General features: G+C 46.0%; 1 protein-coding gene across 4 annotated transcripts in view; it reads right to left on the bottom strand.

Annotated features, from left to right (window-relative positions):
* Positions 1-2,760: 2,760 nt before the first annotated feature.
* LOC311101805 (Golgi SNAP receptor complex member 1) overlaps positions 2,761-22,664 on the bottom strand; it is a 68,036-nt gene continuing 48,132 nt past the window's right edge. For 2 of the 4 annotated variants that reach the window (XM_084142996.1, XM_084142997.1), the window contains exons 7-9: positions 16,599-16,628; positions 4,862-4,944; positions 2,761-3,495 (exon numbers count right to left, since the gene is read on the bottom strand). In XM_084142996.1, coding sequence (XP_083999122.1) covers positions 3,371-3,495; positions 4,862-4,944; positions 16,599-16,628 — 238 coding nt within the window. In that variant the 3' untranslated portion in view covers positions 2,761-3,370. The remainder of the gene's footprint in view (positions 3,496-4,861; positions 4,945-16,598; positions 16,629-22,664) is intronic. The other 2 variants (XM_084142998.1, XM_084142999.1) reach the window with 1 other exon arrangement.

Genomic DNA, 22,664 nt, shown 5'->3' with positions numbered 1-22,664 from the left:
AATTGGATGTAGTCTATCACAGTGCCATCCGTTTTGTCTCCAAAGCCCCATACACTACCCACCACTGTGACCTGTACGGTCGTTGGCTGGTCCTCACTACATGTTCATCATCAAACCCACTGGCTCCAGGCCATCTATAAATCATTGCTAGGCAAATCCCCGCCTTATCTTAGCTCATTGGTCACCATAGCAGCACCCACCCGTAGTCTGCGCTCCAGCAGGTATATCTCACTGGTCATCCCCAAAGCCAACACCTCCTTTGGCCGCCATTCCTTCCAGTTCTCTGCTGCCAATGACTGGAACGAATTGCAAAAATCTCTGAAGCTGGAGACTTATCACCCTCACTAACTTTAAGCATCAGTTGTCAGAGCACCTTACCGATCACTGCACCTGTACACAGCCCATCTGAAATTAGCCCACCCAACTACCTCATCCCTATATTGTTATTTATTTTGCTCTTTTGCACCCCAGTATCTCTATTTGCACATAATCTCTTGCACATCTAGCATTCCAGTGTTAATACTAATTGTAACTATTTTGCACTATGGCCTATTTATTGCCATAACTTGCTACATTTGCACACACTGTATATATACAGTGGGGAAAAAAAGTATTTAGTCAGCCACCAATTGTGCAAGTTCTCCCACTTAAAAAGATGAGAGGCCTGTAATTCTCATCATAGGTACACGTCAATTATGACAGACAAAATTAGAAAAAAAAATCCAGAAAATCACATTGTAGGATTTTTAATGAATTTATTTGCAAATTATGGTGGAAAATAAGTATTTGGTCACCTACAAACAAGCAAGATTTCTGGCTCTCACAGACCTGTAACTTCTTCTTTAAGAGGCTCCTCTGTCCTCCACTCGTTACCTGTATTAATGGCACCTGTTTGAACTTGTTATCAGTATAAAAGACACCTGTCCACAACCTCAAACAGTCACACTCCAAACTCCACTATGGCCAAGACCAAAGAGCTGTCAAAGGACACCAGAAACAAAATTGTAGACCTGCACCAGGCTGGGAAGACTGAATCTGCAATAGGTAAGCAGCTTGGTTTGAAGAAATCAACTGTGGGAGCAATTATTAGGAAATGGAAGACATACAAGACCACTGATAATCTCCCTCGATCTGGGGCTCCACGCAAGATCTCACCCCGTGGGGTCAAAATGATCACAAGAACGGTGAGCAAAAATCCCAGAACCACACGGGGGAACCTAGTGAATGACCTGCAGAGAGCTGGGACCAAAGTAACAAAGCCTACCATCAGTAAAACACTACGCCGCCAGGGACTCAAATCCTGCAGTGCTAGACGTGTCCCCCTGCTTAAGCCAGTCATTGTCCAGGCCCGTCTGAAGTTTGCTAGAGTGCATTTGGATGATCCAGAATAGGATTGGGAGAATGTCATATGGTCAGATGAAACCAAAATAGAACTTTTTGGTAAAAACTCAACTCGTCGTGTTTGGAGGACAAAGAATGCTGAGTTGCATCCAAAGAACACCATACCTACTGTGAAGCATGGGGGGGAAACATCATGCTTTGGGGCTGTTTTTCTGCAATGGGACCAGGACGACTGATCCGTGTAAAGGAAAGAATGAATGGGGCCATGTATCGTGAGATTTTGAGTGAAAACCTCCTTCCATCAGCAAGGGCATTGAAGATGAAACATGGCTGGGTCTTTCAGCATGACAATGATCCCAAACACACCGCCCGGGCAACGAAGGAGTGGCTTCGTAAGAAGCATTTCAAGGTCCTGGAGTGGCCTAGCCAGTCTCCAGATCTCAACCCCATAGAAAATCTTTGGAGGGAGTTGAAAGTCTGTGTTGCCCAGCGACAGCCCCAAAACATCACTGCTCTAGAGGAGATCTGCATGGAGGAATGGGCCAAAATACCAGCAACAGTGTGTGAAAACCTTGTGAAGACTTACAGAAAACGTTTGACCTGTGTCATTGCCAACGAAGGGTATATAACAAAGTATTGAGAAACTTTTGTTATTGACCAAATACTTATTTTCCACCATCATTTGCAAATAAATTCATTAAAAATCCTACAATGTGATTTTCTGGATTTTTTTTCCTCATTTTCTCTGTCATAGTTGACATGTACCTATGATGAAAATTACAGGCCTCTATCATCTTTTTAAGTGGGAGAACTTGCACAATTGGTGGCTGACTAAATACTTTTTTTCCCCACTGTATTTTCTGTTGTATTCTTTTGACTTTGTTTTTTTACCCCATATGTAACTCTGTGTTGTTGTTTTTATCGCACTGCTTTGCTTTATCTTGGCCAGGTCGCAGTTGTAAATGAGAACTTGTTCTCAACTGGCTTACCTGGTTAAATAAAGGTGAAATAAAAAATAAATTAAAAAAGGGCTAAAGGCTGATCACTCTTACAGATCTCTGGACTTCAAGCGATCTTGTGTGGCTCAGTTGGTGAGAGCGTGGTGCTAGCAACACCAAGGTCGTGGGTCCGATTACCACAGGGAAACACATACACACACTAAAAATGTATGCATGCACTCACTGTACTGCAAGTTACTTTGGATAAGTGTCTGCTAAGTGGCATATTAAGTAAGTTGAGGGAAACACGTAATGAAAGAAGTCAGAGACTTTCAGAGTTTTGGTTTAACCATACACCTGTATGTGGCCATTGTTTAAAGTACTACAGTGATTATGAAGTCATCCATGCAGCACAACAGAATTTGCAGCACTAGAGTTCCATCAATGGTCTTCAATGAAAAATACAATTTCTCAATACATGTCGAAGTTCAAAAAAATATATATTGAAAAATAAAATGTTAAGTGCCTAGTATCACATACTGTATATGAATAATTTATTAATAATGCACATTGTACAGGCCATGATGATGATGATGAACATCCTGAATCTCCCGTCACTAAAAAAGGACCATTCAACTAAAAATCCTTCCACCTCAGAAATCTACAACATCGACAGCAAACAGTCCCCCTCTTTCGTTTCCGCAGTCTGTCTTCAGAGCCTTTAACTCCTTCTTGAAGCAAGTGTTCTTTATATATAATTCTTTAAAATCTAGTCATATTAGTACATTTGGTCTCCGTTCCCTTAACCAGAGTTGAACAGCACATTCACTTTTGATAGGAAAAAAAAAAAAAAAAGATGCTGCTCCATCTCCCCATCTCCTTCTCCCCTCCCACTGCTAAATACAAATCAGGAAGTCCATGCTGGCTTTGATCAATCCTGTTAACTGATTGGGCCAAGAGGATGTCTGTCTGTCCGTCCGTCAGTCCGTCCGTCCGTCCAGCGGCCTCCAATCACTCAAGCCCATTCTCCAGAGTTCTGATTCCGATGTTACAAACGCAGAGTACCGATTGTACGACCGGTCTGTCCGTCATCAGTGAAAGGCGTAGAGCAGCAGGAGGATGGTGCAGACGCCGATGACTCCGCCCAGGATTAGGGAGTCCCGCCTCTTCCGCAGGTTGATTCGCTGGATGAGGTTGTTGATGGCTGGGAAACGATCTGGAGGAGGAAGTTAAGGGAAACAGTGAACCACCTCTTATTACAAGTAATGTTCAGATAATCATTACATTGGAATTATAAACTGGGTGGTTCGAGCCCTGAATGATGATTGGCTGAAAGCTGTTGTATATAAGACCGTATAGAACAAAACCTTTATTTTTACTGCTCTAATTACATTGGTAACCAGTTTATAATAGCAATAAGGCACCTCAGGGTTTGTGGTATATGGCCAATATACCACGGCTAAGGGCTGTATCCGTGTTGCGTCGTACCTAAGAACAGCCCTTAGACGTGGTATATTGGCCATATACCACACCCCCTCTGGCCTTAATCCTTCATTACAATCTAAAAAAGCTAAACTGCCTGCTTTTCTGGTGTCATTGCTAATTATTTTGTCTGTTCTGAAATCTCTGAAACAGGCAACTGATCTTCTCTTTTGACAGCAAAGTGAAATATTATCCTATATGTTGTTCACAGAACCCTAGCAGGAGTGAGGAATGGAGCAATTTAAGCCTCTCAATCCCCCCAGTCAGTTAAATGGACCAGAATGGATCAAATTGCTCAGCATGCTCAGATATTTCCTTAGAGGCTGGTGTTGGTGCCCCGTGTGAGGAAGATATCGAATCGCCCGGCCGGAAGGCCTGAAAACAATGCTCTGAGCAAAGAGAAGATGCCAGGCAGAAGAGAAGTGACGTGTACTACACTATATTTATACTTGGGATATCACTTTTCAACAGGAAAAGTTCGAAAACCACTGAAGGACGTCTTTAAAGCTGGCTGGGATGGATACATTTTGGATACACCCACAAACTGAAATTGGAGCCTCACACTGAGATAAAACGTTCTAACTGAAACATGCCCAGTGTGCCTTTTAAGCAGTTAGGATGTGTAATGTGTACCGACAGGCACTCTGGCATTCATTGTTTAAGGGACTCTATTGCTGTCTGGTTTCAGCTCACATGAGGTAATAGTATGTTAAATAGAGGACCTAACGAGTAAGAGAATTGCACCAACAATGCCAAGGTCGTGGGTTCAGTTCCTGCGGAGATCACTTAACATGTACACTCTGTAAATTGCTTTGGATAAAAATGTATACTAAGTGGCATTAAAAGACAATTATGATCTAATAAAAGTTGTTAAAAACACATGATACCTGGACAATTTCCAGAATGTATTGTCTGGTTAAAACGCAAAATAAGTATATTTGTGAATATTTTTTTCATGTGAATTTGTTCTTTCTCACACATATATGAACATAGGGTTGGCTTCCCAGACACAGATTAAGGCTAGTCCTGGACTAAACAACATGATGTTTAATGTAGAACCTCCAATATTCATAAGGTTTGCTGGGTGTTGTAAAGGATACTGGCCAAAGTGTTGACCCTGCTCTGTATGGACTTCAACAGCCCTCTCTGGGATGTCATGTTCTCCTTGGTCACCATGGCAATACTGCAGGGAGAGAAGAAGAGGAAGAAGACAGTGACATACACAGGTTAAATCAGGGGAGAGGTGACCCACCCTACAATATCACCCTGTAAGACTTCCGCTTTGTAATAAAACATATTTCCTCCAACCGAGAATATAGGCAACCCTACAATATCACACCTGTAAGACTTGTTATCAAACAGCTTTTCTCTAGCAGAGTACGAGGCACGATAGTGTGTGTGTGTGTGTGTCCCCCAGGTGCAACTACCGTGACAAACAGAAGGCAGGTGGAGGCGGAGACACCCATTAGGGGGGGGGGGACCTTCACATTAATTTAGAATGCAGAGAGAGAGAGCGAGAAATAAAGGGGGAGCTGAGTCGCTCTGAGGCCCTGTGGATATTAGCGCACAGACACACTGAGGCGTGTAATGCTAACACACAGAGTTTACCAGAGGATTTATTTCAGGAGTGGTGGCAAGGGTAGCCGTGGTGTGGGCCCACAGCCACGCATACATCGAAGCGAGAGCGCACACACACACACACACATACACATATACAAATACACACATACGTATACAGTACCAGCCAAAGTTTTTTCTTTATTTTACTATTTTCTACATTGTAGAAAAATTGTGAAGACATCAAAACTATGAAATAACACATATGGAATCATGTAGTAACCAAAAAAGCGTTAAACAAATAATATATTTTATATTTGAGATTCTTCAAAGAAGCCACCCTTTGCCTTGACAGTTTTGCACACTCTTGGCATTTTCTCAACCAGCTTCATGAGGTATTCACCTGGAATGCATTTCAATTAACAGGTGTGCCTTCATAAAAATTCATGTGGAATTTCTTTCCTTCTTAATGCGTTTGAGCCAGTCAGTTGTGTTGTGACAAGGTGGTGGTTGGGGGGGATATATACAGAAGACAGCCCTACTTGGTAAAAGACCAAGTCCATATTATGGCAAAAACAGCTCAAATAAGCAAAGAGAAACGACAGTCCATCATTACTTTAAGACATGAAGGTCAGTCAATACGGAACATTTCAAGAACTTTGAACGTTTCTTCAAGTGAACTCGCAAAAAACATCAAGAGCTATGATGAAACTGGCTCGCCACACGAAAGAAGACCCAGAGTTACCTCTGCTGCAGAGGATAAGTTCATTAGAGTTACCAGCCTCAGAAATTGCAGCCCAAATAAATGCTTCACAGAGTTCAAGTCACAGACGCATTTCAAATTCAACTGTTCAGAGGAGACTGCGTGAATCAGGACTTCATGGTCGAATTACTGCAAAGAAACCACTACTAAAGGACACCAATAATAAGAAGAGACTTGCTTGGGCCAAAAAACACGAGCAAAGGACATTAGACCGGTGGAAATCTGTCCTTTGGTCTGATTAGGCCAAATTTGAGATTTTTTGGTTCCAACCGCCGTGTATTTCTGAGACGCAGAGTAGGTGAACGGATGATCTCTGCATGTGTGGTTCCCACCATGAAGCATGGAGGAAGATGTGTGATGGTGTGGGGGTGCTTTGCTGGGTACGCTATCAGTGATTTATTTAGAATTCAAGGCACACTTAACCAGCATGGCTACCACAGCATTCTGCAGCGATAAGCCATCCCATCTGGTTTGTGATTAATGGGACTATCATTTGTTTTTCAACAGGACAATGACCCAACACACCTCCAGGCTGTTTAAGGACTATTTGACCAAGAAGGAGAGTGATGGAGTGCTGCATCAGATGACCTGGCCTCCACAATCACCCGACCTCAACCAAATTGAGATGGTTTGGGATGAGTTGGACCGCAGAGTGAAGGAAAAGCAGCCAACAAGTACTCAGCATGTGAGAACTCCTTCCAGACTGTTGGAAAAGCATTCCTCATTAAGCTGGTTGAGAGAATGCCAAGAGTGTGCAAAGCTGTCATCAAGGCAAAGGGTGGCTACTTTGAAGAATCTCAAATATAAAATATATTTCGATTTGTTTAACACTTTTTTGGTTACTACATGATTCCATATGTGTTATTTCATAGTTTTGATGTCTTCACTATTATTCTACAATTTAGAAAATAGTAAAAATAAAGAAAAACCCTTGAATGAGTAGGTGTGACCAAACTTTTGACTGGTACTGTATGAATTTACAGTCATGGTCAAAAGAGAATGACACAAATATTAATTTTCATAAAGTCTACTGCCTCAGTTTTTATGATGGCAATTTGCATATACTCCAGAATGTTATGAGGAGTGATCAGATGAATTGCAATTAATTGCAAAGTCCCTCTTTGCCATGAAAATGAACTTAATCCCCCAAAAACATTTCCACTGGATTTCAGCCCTGCCACAAAAGGACCAGCTGACATCATGTCAGTGATTGTCTCGTTAACACAGGTGAGAGTGTTGACGAGGACAAGGCTGGAGATCACTCTGTCATGCTGATTGAGTTAGAATAACAGACTGGAAGCTTTAAAAGGAGGGTGGTGCTTTAAATCATTGTTCATCCTCTGTTAACCATGGTTACCTGCAAGGAAACACTTGCCGTCATCATTGCTTTGCACAAAAAGGGCTTCACAGGCAAGGATATTGCTGCTAGTAAGATTGCACCTAAATCAACCATTTATCAGATCATCAAGAACTTCAAGGAGAGAGGTTCAATTGTTGTGAAGAAGGCTTCAGGGCGCCCAGGAAAGTCCAGCAAGCGCCAGGACCGTCTCCTAAAGTTGATTCAGCTGTGGGATCGGGGCACCACCAGTGCAGAGCTTTCTCAGGAATGGCAGCATGCAGGTGTGAGTGCATCTGCACGCACAGTGAGGCGAAGACTTTTGGAGGATGGCCTGGTGTCAAGAAGGGCAGCGAGGAAGCCACTTCTCTCCAGGAAAAGCATCAGGGACAGACTGATATTCTGCAAAAGGTACAGGGATTGGACTGCTGAGGACTGGGGTAAAGTCATTTTCTCTGATGAATCCCCTTTCTGATTGTTTGGGGCATCCGGAAAAAAGCTTTTCCGGAGAAGACAAGGTGAGCGCTACCATTAGTCCTGTGTCATGCCAACAGTAAAGCATCCTGAGACCATTCATGTGTGGGGTTGCTTCTCAGCCAAGGGAGTGGGCTCACTCACAATTTTGCCTAAAAACACAGCCATGAATAAAGAATGGTACCAACACATCCTCCGAGAGCAACTTCTCCCAACCATCCAAGAACAGTTTGGTGACGAACAATGCCTTTTCCAGCATGATGGAGCACCTTGCCATAAGGCAAAAGTGATAACTAAGTGGCTCGGGGAACAAAACATCGACATTTTGGGTCCATGGCCAGGAAACTCCCCAGACCATAATCCCATTGAGAATTTGTGGTCAATCCTCAAGAGGCGGGTGGAAAAACAAAACCCCACAAATTCGGACAAACTCCAAGCATTGATTATGCAAGAATGGGCTGCCATCAGTCAGGATGTGGCCCAGAAGTTAATTGACGGCATGCCAGGGCGGATTGCAGAGGTCTTGAAAAAGAAGGGTCAACACTGCAAATATTGACTCTTTGCATAAACTTAATGTAATTGTCAATAAAAGCCTTTGACACTTATGGAATGTTTGTAATTATAATTCAGTATACCATAGTAACATCTGACAAAAATATCTCAAAAACACTGAAGCAGCAAACTTTGTGAAGACCAATACTTGTGTCATTCTCAAAACTTTTGACCACGACTGTACAGTTGAAGTCGGAAGTTAACATACACTTAGGTTGGAGTCATTAAAACTCATTTTTCAACCACTCCACAAATTTCTTGTTAACAAACAATAGTTTTGGCAAGTCGGTTAGGACCAGAGCATATGAGCGGAGTGGAGCGGTGAGAATCTCAGCTCCTCGCTCACGGAGCTGTTCACCCCTCCGCTCCCCCCGCTCAAAGCCACATCAGGCCAGTCCGCTCATTATCGCTCAGCGCTCAACGCAGTTTGCATCGCGCTCCACTCAAATCGCCCCCCGCTCACTCCAAAAAAGGAACGAAATCTGCATGTATTTCACTTTTAGCTTAAACCACAGCCTTACTTTATCTCCCCGAATTTGTTGCATACAGACTCATCTCGGATTATCCATTCTGTCTTGAAACGGGGATCTAACACTGACGCTAAAATGAGATGTTAATCAGTATAGTATATTCCATAGCGAATTGACACGTTGTTTGCCAATGTTTCTGCAAAAGCAGCGATGCCCATTGGAAGTGCAGCGTGAGTGTAATCGGTGAGCAGGGATTTGATTTCTGTGACAGCAGGGAGGATCATCCCCAGGTTCCCCAGCTCCTTCTGCATTTTGTCTGTGAGGTCTGCTAGTGGTGTCAGCACACTGACAAGGTGCGTCAGCTGCCGTACTTGATTCAGGGTGATGTTAGCAACATTAGACTTGAGTTTGTTTTACCATAACGGGTCTTTTTGGAACAACCGGATGAACGACTGAATCATCCGCAGCTGGCTGCTCCATCGAATGGCGCAGGCATTTGTGGGGCGGACACCTAATTGGTCGGTTTCCTCTGTGCTCTTGCGTACACTTTTCACCAGGTGCCCGACTTTCACTAACAGCCTATTAATGTTGTCGTGCTTGTTAACGGCGTTTTTGATCGCCAGCTGAAGCATGTGAATGGGGCATCTCAGATGTAAATTTGACAAAGTAAAGTACTGATTTATCATAGTTTCTTGGGGGAGTGTAGCCCGGTTGAGCTGCGCTGGCGAAGTGTTGCATCCCTTCGCGTTCTCCTTTCCTCAGCGGTTCATAGTCCATGAAAATCATTTCAAAAAATGCTACATCCAGCTCTCTTTTTCTCTCCCTTGTTATGGTTGGGCCTTTGCGTGCAGTGAATAAACTTTTGAATTCCTCAACCCTTTTCTCTTGTTGCTGCTGCTGCTCCTCTCGCTCTATAAAATACAAATTAATGGACGACACAAATTAAATTAAACAGATGGATTCTGGGTCAGGCTTGAGCATGCTTCAGACTCGTGGTGTGAGCGAGCGAAATTGGAGCGGGACATAGGGCGACGCTCCGTCCTTTTAAAAATGCCGCTCTGCGCTCTGTTCAAAATCCGTCCGCTCACGCTCCACGCTCGCTCCCGCTCCACTCCGCTCATATGCTCTGGTTAGGACATCTACTTTGTGAATGACACGTAATTTTTCCAACAATTGTTTACAGACAGATTATTTCACTTATAATTCACTGTATCACAATTCCAGTGGGTCAGAAGTTTACATACACTAAGTTGACTGTGCCTTTAAACAGCTTGGAAAATTCCAGAAAATGATGTCATGCCTTTAGAAGCTTCTGATAGGCTAATTGACATAATTTCAAATCACTTGGAGGTGTACCTGTGGATGTATTTCAAGGCCTACCTTCAAACTCAGTGCCTCTTTGCTTGACATCATGGGAAAATCAAAAGAAATCAGCCAAGACCTGAGAAAAAAAATGGTAGACCTCCACAAGACTGGTTCATCCTTAGGAGCAATTTCCAAACGCCTGAAGGTACCACGTTCATCTGTACAAACAATAGTATGCAAGTATAAACACCATGGGACCACGCAGCCGTCATACCGCTCAGGAAGGAGACGCGTTCATCTGTTCCTAGAGATGAACGTACTTTGGTGCGAAAAGTGCAAATCAATCCCAGAACAACAGCAAAGGACCTTGTGAAGATGCTGGAGGAAACAGGTACAAAAAGATCTATATCCACAGTAAAACGAGTCGTATATCGACATAACCTGAAAGGCCGCTCAGCAAGGAAGAAGCCACTGCTCCAAAACCGCCAAAACTGTGTGTGTGTATATATATGCACCTCAGTACCGTCAGACGGTCCCATTCAGTTAGAGTCCATTTCCTTCAAAGGCGTAAAGCCTGGAACAAAGCCTGAGGGCTTTAGCTAATTTGAGGTCTTGTGGTGTTCTTCGGTGTACATGGACATCCAGCACTTCATGTTCGCCCTTCTCCTTCAGCTGAGTGCTGCCTTGCCATTATTGGAAGATTAAATGGCAGTGATATCGAAACTTCCGCATTCAAACATAGGCCTCGGCAGCTTTGGGGAAGTGAACTACATCTTGGCAGTTAGCACCCAACTCCTTTTAACCCCGCACTGGCATCTGATATAGTTAACCCTGCACCGTCATCCACAGCCCAAAACCCCTCTCCTAATTACTTCCCTTATAATGTGATAAGCCCTCATATAAGACAGTATTTGGCAACATACTGATAGATTTTTGTTTTTCATTGGAAAAATACAGGTGTATTAAAATGTATTCCCTGGCATCGTGCTCTGGATACAGGCAGCCTCTTTTTTTGGGCAGCGAGGTGAAAAAAGTCTGGGATCAAGCCGATGTAAACATAATTTAGCTCTGGTTGCAAATATGGGAACAGATCTGGTGACACTAATTGCCTAGCTGCAGGTAGGATTACGCAACAGTCAGCCCTGGCCTCAGAGACTGTAACAAGGTAACAACAGTAAAACATGAAAGGGTCCCCTGGGGGCCACCTAGGAGAAAAAATAAGCTTTATTATCTTCTGGCTTTAGGCGTGTTCAAGACGGGCAGAGAACCGGTAATGATCGTGGCTTTCTCATCCAGTGTAATTTTCTGATTGACTTTAACAAGAGGGAGGAGAGTGGGAGAGGGAGGGAAAGGGTGAAGTCCACTTAATGAAGCACTTGTGCCAGTAGCCTCCCCTACGGGCAGCGATCTGTGGGTGGGCTGTGGCAGGGAGAGAAGATGGATGGGAGGGATAGAGGCAACAGGGAGGCTGAGACGGTGGGAGGGATAGAGGCAACAGGGAGGCTGAGACGGTGGGAGGGATAGAGGCAACAGGGAGGCTGAGACGGTGGGAGGGATAGAGGCAACAGGGAGGCTGAGACGGTGGGAGGGATAGAGGCAACCGGGAGGCTGAGACGGTGGGAGGGATAGAGGCAACCGGGAGGCTGAGACGGTGGGAGGGATAGAGGCAACAGGGAGGCTGAGACGGTGGGAGGGATAGAGGCAACAGGGAGGCTGAGACGGTGGGAGGGATAGAGGCAACAGGGAGGCTGAGACGGTGGGAGGGATAGAGGCAACAGGGAGGCTGAGACGGTGGGAGGGATAGAGGCAACAGGGAGGCTGAGACGGTGGGAGGGATAGAGGCAACAGGGAGGCTGAGACGGTGGGAGGGATAGAGGCAACAGGGAGGCTGAGACGGTGGGAGGGATAGAGGCAACAGGGAGGCTGAGACGGTGGGAGGGATAGAGGCAACAGGGAGGCTGAGACGGTGGGAGGGATAGAGGCAACAGGGAGGCTGAGACGGTGGGAGGGATAGAGGCAACAGGGAGGCTGAGACGGTGGGAGGGATAGAGGCAACCGGGAGGCTGAGACGGTGGGAAGGATAGAGGCAACAGGGAGGCTGAGACGGTGGGAGGGATAGAGACAACCGGGAGGCTGAGACGGTGGGAGGGATAGAGGCAACCGGGAGGCTGAGACGGTGGGAGGGATAGAGGCAACAGGGAGGCTGAGACGGTGGGAAGGATAGAGACAACAGGGAGGCTGAGACGGTGGGAGGGATAGAGACAACCGGGAGGCTGAGACGGTGGGAGGGATAGAGGCAACCGGGAGGCTGAGACGGTGGGAGGGATAGAGGCAACAGGGAGGCTGAGACGGTGGGAGGGATAGAGACAACAGGGAGGCTGAGACGGTGGGAGGGATAGAGACAACAGGGAGGCTGAGACGGTGGGAGGGATAGAGGCAACAGGGAGGCTGAGACGGTGGGAGGGATAGAGACAACAGGGAGGCTGAGACGGTGGGAGGGATAGAGACAACAGGGAGGCTGAGACGGTGGGAGGGATAGAGGCAACAGGGAGGCTGAGACGGTGGGAGGGATAGAGGCAACAGGGAGGCTGAGACGGTGGGAGGGATAGAGACAACAGGGAGGCTGAGACGGTGGGAGGGATAGAGGCAACAGGGAGGCTGAGACGGTGGGAGGGATAGAGGCAACAGGGAGGCTGAGACGGTGGGAGGGATAGAGACAACAGGGAGGCTGAGACGGTGGGAGGGATAGAGGCAACAGGGAGGCTGAGACGGTGGGAGGGATAGAGGCAACAGGGAGGCTGAGACGGTGGGAGGGATAGAGACAACAGGGAGGCTGAGACGGTGGGAGGGATAGAGGCAACAGGGAGGCTGAGACGGTGGGAGGGATAGAGGCAACAGGGAGGCTGAGACGGTGGGAGGGATAGAGGCAACAGGGAGGCTGAGACGGTGGGAGGGTTAGAGGCAACAGGGAGGCTGAGACGGTGGGAGGGATAGAGGCAACAGGGAGGCTGAGACGGTGGGAGGGATAGAGGCATAGTCCAGTTCCTCTCTCTTCAAACTGTGCTTGACCACATCAGCCCACTTAGGCCTGAAAGCTGGTCTCTATCTCTGGGTTAATGGTGTAATCTCCTCATCTAATGGTGTCACAGAAAAGAGGTGGGGTCAGAGGCAAGGAGCTCCACACAGACCAAGGTCACCATCTAATTTGTCAGGATCACTATTGTCCCTGTACTGGACTCTTTAGACATCACCTCATGCCCATGGAGATGTCTAACGTCCAGTGTAGCAACTAGCTACCACCCTCTCGCCACACCAGCCCCCCAAAATCAAATCAAATTTTATTGGTCATACACACATATTTAGCAGATGTTATTGTAGGTGTAGCGAAATGCTTGTGTTCCTAGCTCCAACAGTGCAGTAGTATCTAACAATTCACAACAATACACACAAATCTAAAAGTAAAAGAACGTGAATTAAGAAATATATAAATATTAGGACGAGCAATGTTGGAGTGGCATTGACTAAAATACAGCAGAATAGAATACAGTATATACCAGTGCATTCGGAAAGTATTCAGACCCTTTGACATTTTGTTACGTTACAAAACATTTCTAAAAACCTGTTTTCGCTTTGTCATTATGGGTTATTGTGTGTAGATTGATGAGGGAAAAAATTATTTAAGCAATTTTAGAATAAGGCTGTAATGTAACAAAATGTGGGAAATATTCAAGGGGTCTGAATACTTTCCCAATTCACTGAACATATGAAATGACCAAAGCAGTATGTAAACATTATTAAAGTGACCAGTGATTCCATGTCTATGTATATAGGGCAGCAGCCTCTAAGGTGCAGGGTTGAGTAACCGGGTGGAAGCCGGCTAGTGATGGCTGTTTAACAGTCTGATGGCCTTGAGATAGAAGCTGTTTTTCAGTCTCTCGGTCCCAGCTTTGATGCACCTGTACTGACCTCACCTTTGGATAGTATCAATCAATCAATTTTATTTTATATAGCCCTTCGTACATCAGCTAATATCTCGAAGTGCTGTACAGAAACCCAGCCTAAAACCCCAAACAGCTAGTAATGCAGGTGTAGAAGCGGGGTGAACAGGCCGTGGCTCAGGTGGTTGATGTCCTTGATGATCTTTTTGGCCTTCCTGTGACATCGGGTGCTGTAGGTGTCCTGGAGGGCAGGCAGTGTGCCCCCGGTGATGCGTTGGGCAGACCGCACCACCCTCTGGAGAGCCCTGTGGTTGCGGGCGGTGCAGTTGCCGTACCAGGCGGTGATATAGCCCGACAGGATGCTCTCAATTGTGCATCTGTAAATGTTGGTGAGGGTCTTTGGGGCCAAGCAGAATTTATTCAGCCTCCTGAGGTTGAAGAGGCGCTGTTGCACCTTCTTCACCACACTGTTTGTGTGGGGTGGACCATTTCAGATTGTTAATGTTGTGTACGGCGAGGAACTTGACGCTATTCACCTTCTCCACTGCAGTCCCGTCGATGTGGATAGGGGCGTGCTCCCTCTGCTGTTTCCTGAAGTTCACGATAAGCTCCTTCGTTTTGTTGACGTTGAGGGAGAGGTTATTTTCCTGGCACCACTCCGCCAGGGCCCTCACCTCCTCCCTGTAGGCAGTCTCGTCATTTTTGGTATTCAAGCCTACTACTGTTGTGTTGTCTGCAAACCTAATGATTGAGTTGGAGGCTTGCGTGGCCACGCAGTCATGGGTGAACAGGGAGTACAGGAGGGTGCTGAGCACACACCATTGTGGGGCCCTTGTGTTGAGGATCAGTGAAGTGGAGGTCTTGTTTCCTACCTTCACCACCTGGGGGCGGCCCGTCAGGAAGTCCAGGACCCAGTTGCACAGGGTGGGGTTCAGACCCAGGGCCCCGAGCTTAATGATGAACTTGGAGGGTACTATGGTGTTGAAGGCTGAGCTACAGTCAATGAACAGCACTCTTACATAGGTATTCCTCTTGTCCAGATGGGATAGGGCAGTGTGCAGTGCGATGGCGATTGCATCATCTGTTGATCTATTGGGGTGGTATGCAAATTGAGGTGCGTGTCAAGTAAGGTACAGGTGATATGATCCTTAACTAACCTCTCAAAGCACTTCATGATGACAGAAGTGAGTGCTACGGGGCGATAGTCATTTAGTTCAGTTACCTTTGCTTTCTTGGGTACAGGAACAACGGGGGCGGCCCATCAGGAAGTCCAGGACCCAGTTGCACAGGGTGGGGTTCAGATCAAGGGCCCCGAGCTTAATGATGAACTTGGAGGGTACTATGGTGTTGAAGGCTAAGCTATAGTCAATGAACAGCATTCTTACATAGGTATTCCTCTTGTCCAGATGGTATAGGGCAGTGTGCAGTGCCTCAAAGCACTTCATGATGACAGAAGTGAGTGCTACGAGGCGACAGTCATTAATTCAGTTACCTTTGCTTTCCTGGGTACAGGAACAATGGTGGACATCTTGAAGCAAGTGGGGACAGCAGACTGGGATAGGGAGAGATTGAATATGTCTGTAAACACTCCAGCCAGCTGGTTGACGCATGCTCGGAGGAAGGGGCTAGGGATTCCGTCTGGGCTGGCAGCCAAGCGAGGGTTAACACGCTTAAATGTCTTACTCACGTCGGCCACGGAGAACGAGAGCCCACAGTCCTTGGGAGCGGGCCACGTCGATGGCACTGTGTTATCCTTAAATCCCCCATACACTTTCTGATGAACTCAGTCACCTTGTCCGTGTATACATCAATGTTATTCTCAGGGGCTACCCAGAACATATCCCAGTCCATGTGATCAAAACAAACTTGAAGCATGGATTCCAATTGGTCAGACCAGCGTTGAATAGACCTTAGCACGGGTACTTCCTATTTGAGGAGCAAAATGGAGTCATGATCTGATTTGCCGAAGGGAGGGCATGGGAGGGCCTTGTAGGCATCCCGGAAGGGGGAATAAAAGTGGTCGAGCATTTTAGCAGCGCGAGTACAACAGTCAAGGTGTTGATAGAACTTCGGTAGCGTTTTCCTCAAATTTGCTTTGTTAAAATCCCCAGCTACAACAAATGCGGCCTCATTTCTGGAGACAGTTTAAAGACAACAAAAAAGTCCACACTAGGGAGTAGTGAGTGTGTGTGTGACTATCCCCAAAGTCCCAACAAGGATAGTAAAACAAGAAAAGTTATCTCGTGGGGACACGAGGACAAAAGCTATTTTAGGCTTAGGGGTTAGGTTTAAGGTTAGGGAAAATAGGATTTTGAATGGATTTCAATTTTAGGTCACCACAAGGATAGTAAAACATGTGCTGTGTGTCTGTGTGTGTGTGTGTGTGTGTGTGTGTGTGTGTGTGTGTGAGAGAGAGATAATGTCTGTCTGCATTAGGCTTACCTTATTGTGTCATCCATCAGCCGGTCAGAGCTGCAAGGAGAGGGAGAGAGATGGTTAGTTTCTGTGTTGAGGCAGCAGCAGTGTGGTGATATGGGGAGATTGAATGACTTGAGCTCCTCCACATCTCTCTGGGAGTCAGGGTGGCATCAATCTATGCCAAGCTGCCCAGAATCCTGAACAGGTCCCTGGGCGGGCTGGGCTGGGCCGGGATAACCGTAAAAGAGCGTAAAAGAGGGGGATGGGGTGGGGGGGCAGTGCAAATAGTCCGGGTAGCCATGATTAGCTGTTCAGGAGTCGTATGGCTTGGGGGTTGAAGCTGTTAAGAAGCCTTTTGGACCTAGACTTGGCGCTCCGATACCGCTTGCCGTGCGATAGCAGAGAGAACAGTCTATGACTAGGGTGGCTGGAGTCTTTTACACATTTTTAGGGCCTTCCTCTGACACCGCCTGGTATAGAGGTCCTGGATGGCAGGAAGCTTGGCCCCAGTGTTCTGGGCCGTACGCACTACCCTCTGCATTCTCCCGTAGGTGTTCCTTTTGTCCAGGTGGGAAAGGGCAGTGTGGAGTGCAATAGAGATTGCATAATCTGTGGATCTGTTGGGGCGGTATGCAAATTGTAGTGGGTCTAGGGTTTCTGGGATAATGGTGTTGATGTGAGCCATGACCAGCCTTTCAAAGCACTTCATGGCTACAGGCGTGAGTACTACGAGTCTGTAGTCATTTAGGCAGGTTACCTTAGTGTTCTTGGGCACAGGGACTATGGTGGCCTGCTTGAAACATGTTGGTATTACAGACTCAGTCAGGGACAGGTTGAAAATGTCAGTGAAGACACAATTTGGTCAGAGCATGCTCGGAGTACACGTCCTGTTAATCCAGCTGGCCCTGCGGCCTTGTGAATGTTGACCTGTTTAAAGGTCTTACTCACATTGGCTACGGAGAGCGTGATCACACAGTCGTCCGGAACAGCTGATGCTCTCTTACATGCTTCAGTCTTCCTTGCCTCGAAGTGAGCATAGAAGTAATTTAGCTCGTCTGGTAGGCTCGTGTCACTGGGCAGCTCGCGGCTGTGCTTCCCTTTGTAGTCTGTAATAGTTTGCAAGCCCTGCCACATCCGACGAGCGTCGGAGCCGGTGTAGTACGACTCAATCTTAGTCCTGTATTGACTCTTTGCCTGTTTGATGGTTCGTCGGAGGGCATAGCGGGATTTCTTATAAGCGTCTGGGTTAGAGTCCCGCTCCTTGAAAGCGGCATCGCTACCCTTTAGCTCAGTGCGGATCTTGCCTGTAATCCATGGCTTCTGGTATGTACGTACGGTCACTGTGGGGACGACGTCATCGATGCACTTATTGATGAAGGCAGTGACTGATGTGGTGTACTCCTCAATGCTATCGGAAGAATCCCGGAACATATTCCAGTCTGTGCTAGCAAAACAGTCCTGTAGCTTAGCATCTGCGTCATCTGTCCACTTTTTTAATTAACCGAGTCACTAGTGCTTCCTGCTTTAGTTTTTGCTTATAAGCAGGAATCAGGAGGATAGAGTTATGGTCAGATTTGCCAAATGGAGGGTGAGGGAGAGCTCTGCACGCATCTCTGTGTGTGGAGTAAAGGTGGTCTAGACTTTTTTTCCCCCTGGTTGCACATTTAACATGCTGGTAGAAATTAGGTAGAACAGATTTAAGTTTGCCTGCATTAAAGTCCCCGGCCACTAGGAGCACTGCCTCTGGATGAGCGTTTTCCTGTTTACTTATGGCCTTATTGAGTGCAATCTTAGTGCCAGCATCGGTTTCTGGTGGTAAATAGAAAGCTACGAAAAATATAGATGAAAACTCTTGGTAAATAGTGTGGTCTACAGCTTATCATGAGATACTCTACTCAGACCCTTTACTCAGTACTTTGGGAGAAACTCCCCAAATACAGGTGTGCCAAGCTTGTAGTGTCATACCCAAGAAGACTCGATGCTGTAATCACTGCCAAAGAGCCCGGAATTGAACCCGATCTAACATCTCTGGAGAGAGACCCAAGAAAACTCGATGCTGTAATCGCTGCCATGTATTCAAGGCACCTTTGGCAGCGATTACAGCATTGAGTCTTCTTGAGTATGACACTACAAGCTTGGCACACCTGTATTTGGAGAGTTTCTCCCATTCTTCTCTGCAGATCCTCTCAAGCTCTGTCAGGTTGGATGGGGAGTGTTGCTGCACCGCTATTTTCAGGTATCAACAGAGATGTTCGATCGCGTTCAATTCCGAGCTCTGGCTGGGCCACTCAGAGACTTGTCCCGAAGCCACTCCTGCGTCATCTTGGCTGTGTGCTTAGGGTTGTTGTCCTGTTGGAAGGTGAACCTTCTCCCCAGTCTGAGCTCCTGAGTGCTCTGGAGCAGGTTTTCATCAAGGATCTCTCTGTACTTCGCTTCGTTCATCTTTCCCTCAATCCTGACTAGTCTCCCAGTCCCTGCCACTGAAAACATCCCCACAGCATGATGCTGCCACCACCATGCTTCACCGTAGGGGTGGTGCCAGGTTTCCTCCAGACGTGACGCTTGGCATTCAGGCCAAAAGTTCAATCTTGGTTTCATCAGACCAGAGAATCTTGTTTGTCATGGTCTGAGAGTCTTTAGGTGCTTTTTGGCAAACTCCAAGCGGGCAGTCATGTGCCTTTTACTGAGGAGTGGCTTCCGTCTGGCCACTCTACCATAAAGGCCTGATTGGTGGAGTGCTGCAGAGACGGTTGTCCTTCTGGAAGGTTCTCCCATCTCCATAGAGGAACTCTGGAGCTCTAGATCAATGAAAACTGGACGCACCTGAGCTCAATCTCGAGTCTCATAGCAAAGGGTCTGAATACTTATGTAAGTAAGGTATTTCGGTTTTGTATTTTAATACATTTGCAACAATTTAAAAAAAGAACTGTTTTTGTTTTGTCATTATGGGGTATTGCTTGTAGATTACTGAGTTTTTTTTTTTTTAAGTAATCCATTTTAGAATAAGGCTGTAACGTAACAAAATGTGGAAAAAGTCAAGATGTCTGAATACTTTCCGAAGGCACAGTATGTCATCCATTTGCAATAAATAAAAAAAATAAAAATAAAAAATAAAAAACTTCTCATAGGCGCATAAAACAGTGTTGAATAAATCTTAATTCTTTAGAAAGTCATTGTCAGGTGGTTTCAGGGGAGCTGAGGCAGACGTGTAGCTATACTGTGATCTTATCATAAATCTCCATCTCATAAAAAGGAGGGATGACTGTCTGGCAGACTCCAGCTCCATTACATGTATAGTATGTAGGAGCAAGAAGAAGGCTGCACTTAGCTCCTGAAGTGCTTTTCCTTCGCTCTCCCTCCATCCCTCGCTCTCAACTAGCCTAGTGCTAACACCACAGCTAACACCTTGCATGCTAATGCTGCATGACCAGACAGGAGGGAAGGAAGGAAGGAGGGAGTGAGGGACCCTCTCCTGAATGTATATCTGAAATCATCTGACAGATGTGTCTTATGTCCTTTTCACTGTCAGTCAAAGTCAGGCTTACATCATAGCTTTCACCTAGATTCACCTGGTCAGTCTGTCATGGAAAGTCTGCCTCAGTTTTTATGATGGCAATTTCCATATACTCCAGAATGTTATGAATGAGTGATCAGATGAATTGCAATTAATTGCAAAGTCACTCTTTGCCATGAAAATGAACTTAATCCCCCCCAAAAAATTCCACTGCATTTCAGCCTTGCCACAAAAGAACCAGCTGACATCATCTCAGTGATTCTCTCGTTAACACAGGTGAGAGTGTTGACGAGGACAAGGCCGGAGATCACTCTGTCATGCTGATTGAGTTAGAATAACAGACTGGAAGCTTTAAAAGGAGGGTGGTGCTTGAAATCATTGTTCTTCCTCTGTTAACCATGGTTACCTGCAAGGAAACACGTGCCATCATCATAGCTTTGCACAAAAAGGGCTTCACAGGCAAGGATATTGCTGCTAGTAAGATTGCACCTAAATCAACCATTTATCGGATCATCAAGAACTTCAAGGAGAGAGGTTCAATTGTTGTGAAGAAGGCTTCAGGGCGCCCAAGAAAGTCCAGCAAGCGCCAGGACCGTCTCCTAAAGTTGATTAAGCTGCGGGATCGGGGCACCACCAGTGCAGAGCTTTCTCAGGAATGGCAGCAGGCAGGTTTGAGTGCATCTGCACCCACAGTGAGGCGAAGACTTTTGGAGGATGGCCTGGTGTCAAGAAGGGCAGCGAGGAAGCCTCTTCTCTCCAGGAAAAACATCAGGGACAGACTGATATTCTGCAAAAGGTACAGGGATTGGACTGCTAAGGACTGGGGTAAAGTCATTTTCTCTGATGAATCCCCTTTCTGATTGTTTGGGGCATCTGGAAAAAAGCTTGTCCGGAGAAGACAAGGTGAGCGCTACCATCAGTCCTGTGTCATGCCAACAGTAAAGCATCCTGAGACCATTCATGTGTGGGGTTGCTTCTCAGCCAAGGGAGTGGGCTCACTCACAATTTTGCCTAAAAACACAGCCATGAATAAAGAATGGTACCAACACATCCTCCGAGAGCAACTTCTCCCAACCATCCAAGAACAGTTTGGTGACGAACAATGCCTTTTCCAGCATGATGGAGCACCTTGCCATAAGGCAAAAGTGATAACTAAGTGACTCGGAGAACAAAACATCGACATTTTGGGTCCATGGCCAGGAAACTCCCCAGACCTTAATCCCATTGAGAACTTGTGGTCAATCCTCAACAGGCAGGTGGACAAAAAAACCCCCACAAATTCTGACAAACTTGCATTGATTATACAAGAATGGGCTGCTATCAGTCAGGATGTGGCCCAGAAGTTAATTGACAGCATGCCAGGGCGGATTGCAGAGGTCTTGAAAAAGAAGGGTCAACACTGCAAATATTGACTCTTTGTATAAACTTAATGTAATTGTCAATAAAAGCCTTTGACACTTATGGAATGCTTGTAATTATACTTCAGTATACCATAGTAACATCTGACAAAAATATCTAAAAACACTGAAGCAGCAAACTTTGTGAAGACCAATACTTGTGTCATTCTCTAAACTTTTGACCACGACTGTACACCTGACTTGAATACGAACACACAGACAAAATAGTACCACTCCTAACTTCCTACTGCCCACGGTACCCCAACCTATTCTTCAAACAAATAGCCTTGCTATCGTCCCTAGTCCCCTTCTCTCAGACACAGTACCAATCACCTCAGAGCTCGTCTCTTCACACACAGCTAATAAGTAGCCTGTTGTTTAGCTGGTGTGTAATCTCACTGTGTCAGTGCAGTGGCAGACCTGGCCCTTTATTCATCTGCAGCCTGAAGCCAACCTGTCGATGAAAATATATTAAGCCTGTGAGATTAGCACTGTTAGCAATGTGCGGCTAATCATTATAAATGGCCTCAGTTGCTGCTGACGAGGCCCTTTACGTCCCTCCCTCTTCCGTCTCTCTTTCTGTCCTATAGCAATTAGCAATAGTATCTTATGGCTGTGCAGAGCCTTACACACACACACACACACACACACACAGGGTTTTCCATACGGTATGGAGCTTAAAGAAACGGAAACATTACTACTAGCTTACCCTAGACTCATTCATCTACATTAAGCCAAAGGGATAAAAGGATAGGCTAGCCTCTCGCATAGGGTGGGAGTTCTGTAACCAAGTATGTATTGATGAGCCAAACGCAACAAACAAAAGTCTTTATTGCTATTATCAAAAAATGTTGTTACAGAGCCCTCTTTAGGCAACAGCATGAAAATGGCCAACTCCCTCTTTTCCCATTAGATCCTCTCTGTTATTTGATTGCTGCTTATTGCCTTCTCTCTCTCCTCAGTTTAACTTGAACACATTTTCCGGATGGCTGTCCTTCCAGTGTAGGTGTGACGAGATGGTGATTATAAATGGCTAACGTGGTGAAGTGATTGAACAGACAGAAATAATAATGTTGTGAATCTGAACTACAGTGAATGCAACACTTAGCCAGCTGCACACAGAGACCAGGCACTGCATCACAGTATGTCTCAAATGTGACCCTATTCCCTGTATAGACA

This window comes from Coregonus lavaretus (assembly GCF_964263955.1).
Source record: "Coregonus lavaretus genome assembly, chromosome: 26".
Taxonomy (NCBI): domain Eukaryota; kingdom Metazoa; phylum Chordata; class Actinopteri; order Salmoniformes; family Salmonidae; genus Coregonus; species Coregonus lavaretus.
This window is presented reverse-complemented; position numbering and strand designations above follow the sequence as displayed.